This window comes from Trichomonas vaginalis, chromosome IV (genome assembly GCF_026262505.1).
Source record: "Trichomonas vaginalis G3 chromosome IV, whole genome shotgun sequence".
Taxonomy (NCBI): domain Eukaryota; phylum Parabasalia; order Trichomonadida; family Trichomonadidae; genus Trichomonas; species Trichomonas vaginalis.
Genome location: NC_067206.1, coordinates 38,406,521 through 38,417,549, shown reverse-complemented (window position 1 = coordinate 38,417,549; position 11,029 = coordinate 38,406,521). Strand labels below are relative to the sequence as shown.

Here is an 11,029-nt window from a genome sequence, read left to right as displayed (position 1 = left end):
AAGATTTTAGCAGCGACTAACTTTGAGTGTACATATATAATTGTTATACTGAGTACTTTCTATCTGTGTTACTTATTTGAGTCTAAGAGCCATTTGTCAGATTTTCCCGAAATGCAAGGTTAAGATTTTAGCAGCGACTAACTTTGAGTGTACATATATAATTGTTATACTGAGTACTTTCTATCTGTGTTACTTATTTGAGTCTAAGAGCCATTTGTCAGATTTTCCCGAAATGCAAGGTTAAGATTTTAGCAGCGACTAACTTTGAGTGTACATATATAATTGTTATACTGAGTACTTTCTATCTGTGTTACTTATTTGAGTCTAAGAGCCATTTGTCAGATTTTCCCGAAATGCAAGGTTAAGATTTTAGCAGCGACTAACTTTGAGTGTACATATATAATTGTTATACTGAGTACTTTCTATCTGTGTTACTTATTTGAGTCTAAGAGCCATTTGTCAGATTTTCCCGAAATGCAAGGTTAAGATTTTAGCAGCGACTAACTTTGAGTGTACATATATAATTGTTATACTGAGTACTTTCTATCTGTGTTACTTATTTGAGTCTAAGAGCCATTTGTCAGATTTTCCCGAAATGCAAGGTTAAGATTTTAGCAGCGACTAACTTTGAGTGTACATATATAATTGTTATACTGAGTACTTTCTATCTGTGTTACTTATTTGAGTCTAAGAGCCATTTGTCAGATTTTCCCGAAATGCAAGGTTAAGATTTTAGCAGCGACTAACTTTGAGTGTACATATATAATTGTTATACTGAGTACTTTCTATCTGTGTTACTTATTTGAGTCTAAGAGCCATTTGTCAGATTTTCCCGAAATGCAAGGTTAAGATTTTAGCAGCGACTAACTTTGAGTGTACATATATAATTGTTATACTGAGTACTTTCTATCTGTGTTACTTATTTGAGTCTAAGAGCCATTTGTCAGATTTTCCCGAAATGCAAGGTTAAGATTTTAGCAGCGACTAACTTTGAGTGTACATATATAATTGTTATACTGAGTACTTTCTATCTGTGTTACTTATTTGAGTCTAAGAGCCATTTGTCAGATTTTCCCGAAATGCAAGGTTAAGATTTTAGCAGCGACTAACTTTGAGTGTACATATATAATTGTTATACTGAGTACTTTCTATCTGTGTTACTTATTTGAGTCTAAGAGCCATTTGTCAGATTTTCCCGAAATGCAAGGTTAAGATTTTAGCAGCGACTAACTTTGAGTGTACATATATAATTGTTATACTGAGTACTTTCTATCTGTGTTACTTATTTGAGTCTAAGAGCCATTTGTCAGATTTTCCCGAAATGCAAGGTTAAGATTTTAGCAGCGACTAACTTTGAGTGTACATATATAATTGTTATACTGAGTACTTTCTATCTGTGTTACTTATTTGAGTCTAAGAGCCATTTGTCAGATTTTCCCGAAATGCAAGGTTAAGATTTTAGCAGCGACTAACTTTGAGTGTACATATATAATTGTTATACTGAGTACTTTCTATCTGTGTTACTTATTTGAGTCTAAGAGCCATTTGTCAGATTTTCCCGAAATGCAAGGTTAAGATTTTAGCAGCGACTAACTTTGAGTGTACATATATAATTGTTATACTGAGTACTTTCTATCTGTGTTACTTATTTGAGTCTAAGAGCCATTTGTCAGATTTTCCCGAAATGCAAGGTTAAGATTTTAGCAGCGACTAACTTTGAGTGTACATATATAATTGTTATACTGAGTACTTTCTATCTGTGTTACTTATTTGAGTCTAAGAGCCATTTGTCAGATTTTCCCGAAATGCAAGGTTAAGATTTTAGCAGCGACTAACTTTGAGTGTACATATATAATTGTTATACTGAGTACTTTCTATCTGTGTTACTTATTTGAGTCTAAGAGTCATTTCTACCATAGAACTAGATATTGTCTCTCATTAAATATATATAACTGTAAACTGCTTAATTCATTTATCTATTTAGATAAAATTATATTTATATAAGATTTCATGTTATTATTTCATCTTTATTATTTTTTTTATTCCTTTGAAAAGTGACACTGGATAGTTTGTCCCTTTCTCTCCTGTAATACCATTCATATTACAACTGTGTCATTCATTTAGGTCATATCACGCAATTTAACTCTTCAGGTCCAAGTTCCTCCGAGACAAGGGTATATTAGAGAGGAACTTGGCTCTGAATTAAAATATTAAGCCTTGGGGTATGGTAAGATTGAAGCTTTGCAAACAATTCCTTATGTTATGATTCTTGAAACACCGATTTGGAGAGGAATCTAATCATGAGAGAACGTCTGTACCAAGCTCTAGTTCAGCATAGGCTAATTTCTTCAAATGAAGTTCTTGGAGCCGATATTTAACAGATCTATCCTTATAATACAAGAATAAAAAAATCTAAAAAAAAAATCATGAAGGAGCAGCGATATTGGCAAAAGCAACTTCTCCCAGCTCCAAAAGATATATTTGTATTCAAAAAATAACTATAAAAATAATAGTTTATTCGTAACTTTGCAAAAACAAAATTTTTAGGCGTCTTCTTCGGCATCATCGATAGCAATATCATCAACGAGATCTTCGTCGATATTCTGAATAGTTGGCTCTCCATTGTTGCCTCCAAATACTTTATAAGATAATTTTGCGCACCAACCTTTGTAAACAGCAAATAAGCATACAGCGCATAATACTATGAGTATTCCTGTAGCGTAGTAGAAGTTATAGTAAGAGTGATCTGGTGATGCAGGCTTAGAACAATCTAATTCGTGTCTGAGAGGTTTGAAGAACCTATCTTCCATGCTATTCACGTTAACAATAGGAATTATCTTTCTGTTGCAGATATCTGTAGTTGTATTCTCTGCAAATTCGAGTTTATAAATAAATGTTGTATTATCTCCGAAATTTGAGTATTTAATGTAGCCATCGTTATTGCCAACGAACTCGCATTGAGAATAATTGCATATTGTTGTAGGAACAACTTTTGAGTTTTCGGCTTTCATATAAACAAGATTTGGATTTCCTTGGTTCTTACGACGCTCCATAAAGGCTTTTACTGTTCCTTCTCTATCGAAATTCGAGAATACGCATACGTTTTCCTTTAAAAATGTGGATGGAGTGAGTTCATCAACGAGGTATTGCTTTGTTTGATAATAGTTTGCACCACCAGCACATTCTGTTGCTGGTAATAGCCATAATTTAAGCGTAACATCAGATGTGAATGTTATTTGAGATTTGGAGATTTCACCAGTAATAGTAACGGCTTGGAAGTCATCGATTTTATTTATGAAATTGGAATTTGTTAAATTCCATGTTTCTATTGTTGCTTCAACCGAGCTTTTTACTTTTGAAAAAATATGAGCGCTGTTTTTGCCATTTTTAGTATTGATAATTAACCTCTCTTGAGACTGTAATGAAATGTCGTAAAATCCTGGTTCTGATATTTCTTTTGATGATATGAAATTAAAAAGAAACGAAATCATTTTTGTCACTTTTCGGAGTGATTTTTAAACAAGTTTGAATTTAGATGATTCATTACACAATGAAAGCGATAATAGCTCAACATCAAGACATCCTATCGATTCCAATGTTATGTTTTTCAAAGTACAGGCAAGGATAATCAAATTACACGTAGTATTAAATAATTCATTTGATATTTTATGTGTTTTGATTAGTCATTACTTCAATGTATTAAATTTGTTTGGCAGCCTCAAGATAGAATAAGATATGGCTATAACCTAATGAGCAAAGCTAATTCAAAAAAATTATATTTGAACTTTAAATAATGGCATTCAATATATGTGAACGCATTATTTTTAGGATGTTATGGTAAATTTGAGTATATTGAGTAATTTTATTATGTTTGATTAAATAAGAGTGACAAGATGGCACAATGCTCTCTTGGTGCTCACCATATTTCATATATCTGGCTTTTGTTTGTGTGAAATCCATAGAATTGCATAGTACCGTATCAAAAATGCCAAATTGTTGGAATTTGAATGAATTGTAGGCCAAAGATGAAGATCATTCACAAATGATGGCCTTGAAGTAAAAGATACTTCTTTGTTTCGTAAAGAATATGGAGTTCTAACAAAAAAGCTAAGGATCAAGAATCAACAATCCCAACATTGGTTTCTCAGCATCCTACTACTAAAAAAAAAAAAAAAAAAAAAAAAAAAAAAAGGGTAGTGGGGCTTCCAGGCACTTCGTGCCCTCTAGCCCCGAAGATGTTTAGTATAAATGAAGTCTTGACAAAACATTTACGAAGAAATCTCAACAAAGTCTTTACGAAGAAGTCTTGACAAAACATTTACGAAGAAGTCTTGACAAAACATTTACGAAGAAATCTCAACAAAGTCTTTACGAAGAAGTCTTGACAAAGTCTTTACGAAGAAGTCTTGACAAAGTCTTTACGAAGAAGTCTTGACAAAGTCTTTACGAAGAAGTCTTGACAAAGTCTTTATGAAGAAGTCTTGACAAAACATTTACGAAGAAATCTTGACAAAGTCTTTATGAAGAAGTCTTGACAAAATATTTACGATGAAATCTCAACAAAGTCTTTACGAAGAAATCTTAACAAAACATAGACAAGAAAGTTCATGAGTGTAAATGACCCAAAAATATATTTTAGGGTAGAAGGGTATATCTACCCCGTTTTCTACCCTCATTTCTACCCTCTTGAATTTTCATGAATTTTACACCAAAAATATACTACTAGGGTCATTTACGAAGAAATCTCAACAAAGTCTTTACGAAGAAATCTTAACAAAGTCTTTACGATGAAATCTCAACAAAGTCTTTACGAAGAAGTCTTAACAAAGTCTTTACGAAGAAATCTTGACAAAGTCTTTACGAAGAAGTCTTAACAAAGTCTTTACGAAGAAATTCATGAAAATTCAAGAGGGTAGAAATGAGGGTAGAAAACGGGGTAGATATACCCTTCTACCCTAAAATATATTTTTGGGTCATTTACACTCATTTACGAAGAAATCTCAACAAAGTCTTTACGAAGAAGTCACAACAAAACATCTGTCAAAAACCTTAACCGAGTAGTTTTCATGTTTGTCACTTTTCTGTCACTTTTCAGGGAAAAAACATTTTTATTGTATATAAAATGAATTTTACAAAACCACCGTTACCCTTCTTTGGAAATAAGAGTAGATGTAAAGATATTCTATTGAGAGAACTTAAGAAACTACCGAATGGTCTAACATTTGTAGACTTGTTCGGTGGAAGTTTCTATATATCTCATTTGTGCCATACAATATTTCCTGACTCAAAGATTATATGCAATGACTTCGACAACTATATGAACCGTCTCAAACATATACCAGACACAAACAAAATATTGAAAGAGTTAAAAGAAAAGATACCTATAGGTAAGATGGAACGTATACCATTAGATAAGAAAATACTGTCAGAGAGGTTTTGAAAAAGGCAGAGTATATTGACTGGGATAGTATATCTGCTAGACTATTATATAGTGGTGCTATAAGAGTTCATGACATTGAAACACTTATGTCAAAAGTTTTATATCTTAACTATACAAATGTTTTCAAAGAGGACATAGAAAAATATATTGAGGGTATAGAGTTTGTGAGATGTCATTGGACAGAGTTGTATGAAAAATATAAAGACAAGGAAAATGTTTTCTTTATAGTGGACCCGCCGTTCTATAACACATGGGATTTTCAATACCAAGTAGACTGGACTTTGAGAGACTCTTTAGAAACTTTAGACGTTTTACATAACCATCCATGCTTTTACTTTACATCCGATAAAAGTGGTTTGGAAAGTGTCATGAGATGGTTAGAGGACATACATGACTATGAGTTTAGATACGATAAGATAGAATATGAGAGAGGTCCTATAAACTGGAGAAAGTGTCATAACAAAGAAATTTTACTAGTAAGTAAATGTGGTTTGAAATAGGACTTCTTGTTTTAGGTTTTTTCCATTGTGTCATTTACTTATTTGACGTGGCAGAAAGATATAGAGAATATGAAGATGAACCAATGCCTGCAAATGTCCAGTATATGTACTCGTAAGAGATATTTTTATCTAATATTAAATGGACGCACAGAACTTAGCGAATGCACAGCAACCTGGACAACCAAACCCAGAGAATATTCCAAATGAAGTTAGAATACAAACTGCAATGGCAAACTATGGTCAAGTGCCAACAGATGTACAAATGCAAACTGCCATGTCAAATGACGCTGCGTTAGGTTTGCCACCATGGTATGCAAATATGAGATGGAAAGAGTTTTATACAAACCCTGAAGTGGGATATAAACAACTTTATGCAGATGACGCGAACACAGGAGTTGACCCAGAATATGTTTTCTACCAGAGGAGAAATAGAATGTATGAGCTCCAGTTAAAGAATGCTATGGAACTCAGAAGGAAACGTAAGAGACTAGGTGGACATTAGATTTTTACATATAGTAAAATGGGTTTCTTTGGAAGAATAGGAAACTTCTTTCGAAATGTTGGAAGAGGTATATGGAATGGAATAAAATCTGTCGGAAGAGGAATTTGGAACGGAGTCAAAAATATTGGCAAAAGAGTAGGTCAGTTCGTTGGTATTATACCTAAAGACCCTGAACCAGAAGAACAAGCTCCTGTTATACAACAGCCTGAACCTGCACCACAGTCTAGTTGGCAACCAAATCCAACACCTCAACCGTATTAAAAAATCATATTTTTACCGTTCGATAGTAGTTGTATATGAAACTAAGTTCTAAGTAAAACGCGTGGTATAATGGAATTATTCTCTTTCTTCCATCTGTAGTAAACCATACTTGAAAGTCTGAAATACTTCCACTCGGTGGTTCATATAGCTTTGTAGGTTTTTCGTAAAAGTCATTTGCCAAGCATAAAAAAGAGTTTTGGGCGCCAGAAAATGAAGCATGAACAATAATAGCATCTGAGTCGAAAACATTTTCATATGTTCCATTAGGGTTTTCGACTTCATAAAAGTTCGGGTGTACTGGATATGCTGCAGGCTGATTTAACATCCTCAAAAATCTATACCATGCCAAGTTGTTATATTTTGTAGAAATATAAACGTCTTCTCCAAGGTCTTCTATTCTATTGATTTTAACAGTTGCATTTTTCCTGTCATATATAATATCGAGATGGTACTCTCCTTCGTCAATGTTGTACTGTTTTGCATATTCGAGATAGATATCGTTTATTTTTTCTTGAAAAGCTTGAAGAGTTGTTTCTAAGTTTACAAGCAAATTCACTTGTAAAAGTTTTCCCTGTTCAAATTTCTCATACGTACGTTTTTCTTTGTTATAGTATCGAATTTCAAAAGCGACCGTAAATGGGAAACCATGTATGGCTTCTGAAATGAACTTCATTCTACGAAAGCCAATAGCTTTTGTGACGGATGGGTCTCTTAGCCATCTCAATGGGTAGTCAAAACGATAGCCTTCATGCTTTACGGTCTCTGTCTCAAACTTTTGACCTACGTTAGTAAAAAGTTCATCTAATGGTTTAGTTGTAGCAACTCTTGAATTTTCTTTTTCTATTGAAAGCATATTTTATCTAGAATAAAAATGTCGAAAGAAACAGCGTCTATGAGAGAAATACAACACAACCGACAACTCATTTTGCAAGCTCTAAATAAGAACACAACAAACTTTTCAAACTATTCTAAGATATCTGAGTCATTGAAAGAAGGAAACTTAAAACTGACATTAAACCCAATGACAGATGAGTTTCTGTTTCAAGACAGTAAGAACCATACTGTCTGTGTAAATCCAACAAAAGGAACTTTAAACGAGAAGCCTATAAAAGAACTTCTTTTGAAAGCAGATATTGACAACAAAGCTGACAAAGAGTATGTCATTGAAAAAGTTCAAGAAGAACATGACAGAGCAGATGCAACATATGCAACAAAAGAGGATGTTGAAAAGAAAGCTGACAAAGAGTATGTTGACGATGAGTTAGCATATCTGGCTAGTGGGTTAGTGAAGAAGGCAGATAAGGAATATGTGGATGAAAAAGACAATGAAATTAAAGAAAGGGTTGAATGGTATAATGAACGGACATCGAAGATTTTAGAAGGTAAAGCCAATACAGGGTGGGTTTCAGGATGTTTAGACCTTAAAGCGGATAAAGAAACTGTAGATATGTTGGCACAAACGGTTTCAAGTCATACCAGAGGTTTAATGGAAGATGGACAACAGTTGAAAGAGCTTGAGAAAGGTGTTACAGAGTTAAGGAATACAAAAGCAGACTCGACATGGATAAAAGGATATGTAGATGCAACAAAAGAACGTATTTTCGCATGGACAGAAGGAACATACCCACAAAAATATCATAGACATAGCATCTCTGACGTAAATGAACTTGAAGAAAAGTTATATAAAAAAGCAGACAAAACAGAGCTTCAAACATTAAAGACAGAAATACTTCAAACAGTATATCCTATAGGTTCTATTTATACGTCAATGAACTCTACCAGACCAGAAGTAGTACTTGGTTTTGGAACTTGGACTCAAATAGTCGACAGGTTTTTGTATTGTGCAAACTCTTCAAAGGAAACAGGTGGAAGTAAAACGATTTCAGGTGAAAATTTACCTGCACACAGTCACTACATAGATTTAAGTACATCTCAAGCAGGTTGGCATAAGCATAGATATTGGGATTGGTCAGGAATGACAAAAGGTAAAGGATATGATGTTAAAGACAACGTTAAGTTTGCTATAGATTGTTACTGGAGTAACACTGAGGGAGGAGGAAACCATACACATCGCGTTTCAGGGTATACGCAAACAACGGGACAAAGTAAAGACTACATGCCACCTTACATGACAGTTTACGCATGGTATAGAATTGCTTAGTCGTCATTTTCAACTTCTTTAGCATATTCGTCAGGAGTTGTCTTATATTTGTTAGGAACTGTCTTTGAAAGTATACCACCTTGAACTTTGACAAGTTTGAAACGAGGTCTGACAATAGTAGTTTTATCTTCTGCTTGCAGTGTGTACATTTTGCCATGTTTGCCTAAAACTTCATAATATTCTCTTGTATACTTTCTTCTATTTTTACGAACACGAACGTGAGTACCTGTCGAGTTCCCATTGTTGTCATAGTCAATAGTATTTTCATATGGGTCGCGTTTAGGTATTTCTATTTTTACTTTGTCACCTTTCTTAAGTTTGAAGCCTGGCATTCTTTCTTGTTTGTCTCTTTTGACTAAACTATTAAATATATAGTCTTTCTCTAAGTCGGGGTTGTTTTTCATTTCTTCAGGGAGTGGTTTCCCAAACCTTTTTGTTTACGGCTATTGTAAATATTTAAAACTTGTCTCATCTTTGCCTGGGAGAAGTGTCTATATTTGTCATCATATGACATTTCATTTGCTTCACCACCTTGTGGTTGGTTTAAGTCTCTTAAGATTTTTATACAACTGTCAATGACACCAAGAGCAGAATGGTTTTGGTCGACAATGAAATATTGGTTTACATTTTTTGAACGCAGATAGTTTTTAATATCGTCTGATTTGAAAGAACTTTCACAGTCAGATGTCAGTTTTGTTGGATGGTATTTGTCAACGAAGATTGTCAAAGCAGTTTTCACATCTAAAATATTTTTGGACTGTAATGGTATGGCTTCACAGTATCTTGTGTTTTGACCGACAAATATTAGCCAGTATGGTGGTCCATCTTCTCTATACCTCGGAATGTTTTCCAAGATATCCATAAACCAAGCATTTGGTGTTGAACTAAAGATTTTTACCATGAGTGCTTTCTTTGTTGCTTTAGAAACATACGGGTCCTTGTTTGGATTCGTCATTTTTTACCCTATAAGAAATGGGTTTATTTGGCGCATTAGCAGGAGTTGCATCCAGATTTTTGCCCGCAGTGGGAACAATAGCCAGAGGTGTATTTGGAGTTGGAAGGAAGATTTTGAGTACATTAGGTATACTTAAAGAGAAAGCACAACCTATTATACAAACTGTACAGAAAGGTTGGGATGTAGCACGAGATGCAGCAAATCTTATTCCAAATCCTGAAACAAGAGGAAAAGTTCAAGGATGGATGGACAATGTAGGAAGACAAGCAGGAAACTACTATAACAAAGCAAATGACTACTATAACCAAGCAGGGCACTACATGGACCAAGGTGAAAGATTCTTTAACAGAGGATATAACCATGCACAACAATGGGTAAACAACAACCAACCTCAACCGCCTCAAACTTGGGGAATGTAAAATTTTTTACTGAGATGAAATGAACAATACAGCATTGAGACAAATGGGTTCAAGATGGATTTGTCGACTTCCAGCAGTTACACCACCACGTGTTTGTCAAGTTCTTCCTATACCTCAGGAAGTTTTAGACCGACTTAAAAAACAACAACAACCAGTTGAAAACAAACCAAACTAAAATTTTTTACTGAGATGAAATGACCGAAGAAGTTGAAACGGTAGATTTGACACCACAAACAAAAAGTTCAGAACCATTGTCAAAACCTGTCAAAGAACTTACAGATGAAGAGAAAAATTCAATAATAGAAAGTGCCAGGTCTGGAAATACAAACCCTAACTATAAAGTCACTTTTCATAGAAATGGAACGGCTAGTATCTCAAAAAAGAAACAGACTCTCACAAATAAAATATTGAAGTCTGAAGGAGCTTTCGAGACAACAGATGGAAAAGTTTACTTCACTGACCAACAGTTCATTATAGAACATCTCATTGACTTAGAGTCGAAATATTCTAAACTTTACAACAAACACAAAAAGTTGAAAGGAAAACAAAAACAAATGGCATATGATATTTACGAAGATGTTGACGACACAACCATACCTGCAAGTGAGGTAAAGTCAGAGGAACCGAAAAGTGACGAAAAACCGATAGAAGAAGAAAAACCAAAAACTGAAGATAAACCAAAACCAAAGGTTAGTTTTCAAACTAAACCAAGCCAACCTTCATTAGCTGGTATGGGTTGGCGTCAAAGGCTTATGGCAGCGGGAGGTTATGTTAAGTAAAGAAAAAAATAT

The 11,029-nt window shown here is 34.1% G+C and overlaps 8 protein-coding genes and 2 pseudogenes across 10 annotated transcripts, besides 3 other annotated features; 7 read left to right on the top strand and 3 right to left on the bottom strand.

Annotated features, from left to right (window-relative positions):
- Positions 1-2,082: a mobile genetic element.
- A 461-nt stretch (positions 2,083-2,543) lies between these two features.
- On the bottom strand, positions 2,544-3,491 carry TVAGG3_0244120 (uncharacterized protein; the record flags this gene model as incomplete). The annotated part of the gene is made up of 1 exon (XM_001313468.1): positions 2,544-3,491. One exon carries the CDS (start codon positions 3,489-3,491, stop codon positions 2,544-2,546), a length of 948 nt encoding a protein of 315 aa, XP_001313469.1.
- A 671-nt stretch (positions 3,492-4,162) lies between these two features.
- Positions 4,163-4,258: a terminal%2Cinverted (terminal inverted repeat of Maverick-1C transposon ID:TVAGG3_0243910).
- Positions 4,163-11,029: part of a mobile genetic element that runs on past the window's edge.
- TVAGG3_0244110 lies at positions 5,123-5,940 on the top strand (annotated as a pseudogene). The gene has a single exon. A coding segment is annotated over exon 1 (818 nt).
- TVAGG3_0244100 (uncharacterized protein) lies at positions 6,080-6,442 on the top strand (the record flags this gene model as incomplete). The annotated part of the gene is made up of 1 exon (XM_001313469.1): positions 6,080-6,442. One exon carries the CDS (start codon positions 6,080-6,082, stop codon positions 6,440-6,442), a length of 363 nt encoding a protein of 120 aa, XP_001313470.1.
- TVAGG3_0244090 (serine threonine-protein phosphatase family) lies at positions 6,461-6,703 on the top strand (the record flags this gene model as incomplete). Its single annotated transcript, XM_001313470.1, has 1 exon — positions 6,461-6,703. The coding sequence occupies one exon, from the start codon at positions 6,461-6,463 to the stop codon at positions 6,701-6,703; it is 243 nt and encodes an 80-aa protein (XP_001313471.1).
- Positions 6,708-7,556, bottom strand: TVAGG3_0244080 (uncharacterized protein; the record flags this gene model as incomplete). The annotated part of the gene is made up of 1 exon (XM_001313471.1): positions 6,708-7,556. One exon carries the CDS (start codon positions 7,554-7,556, stop codon positions 6,708-6,710), a length of 849 nt encoding a protein of 282 aa, XP_001313472.1.
- TVAGG3_0244070 (phage tail repeat-like family) lies at positions 7,575-8,864 on the top strand (the record flags this gene model as incomplete). Its single annotated transcript, XM_001313472.1, has 1 exon — positions 7,575-8,864. One exon carries the CDS (start codon positions 7,575-7,577, stop codon positions 8,862-8,864), a length of 1,290 nt encoding a protein of 429 aa, XP_001313473.1.
- On the bottom strand, positions 8,944-9,819 carry TVAGG3_0244060 (annotated as a pseudogene). Its single transcript has one exon. A coding segment is annotated over exon 1 (876 nt).
- On the top strand, positions 9,837-10,238 carry TVAGG3_0244050 (uncharacterized protein; the record flags this gene model as incomplete). Its single annotated transcript, XM_051227787.1, has 1 exon — positions 9,837-10,238. One exon carries the CDS (start codon positions 9,837-9,839, stop codon positions 10,236-10,238), a length of 402 nt encoding a protein of 133 aa, XP_051112773.1.
- TVAGG3_0244040 (uncharacterized protein) lies at positions 10,258-10,413 on the top strand (the record flags this gene model as incomplete). The annotated part of the gene is made up of 1 exon (XM_051227786.1): positions 10,258-10,413. The coding sequence occupies one exon, from the start codon at positions 10,258-10,260 to the stop codon at positions 10,411-10,413; it is 156 nt and encodes a 51-aa protein (XP_051112772.1).
- On the top strand, positions 10,433-11,017 carry TVAGG3_0244030 (phage tail repeat-like family; the record flags this gene model as incomplete). The annotated part of the gene is made up of 1 exon (XM_051227785.1): positions 10,433-11,017. One exon carries the CDS (start codon positions 10,433-10,435, stop codon positions 11,015-11,017), a length of 585 nt encoding a protein of 194 aa, XP_051112771.1.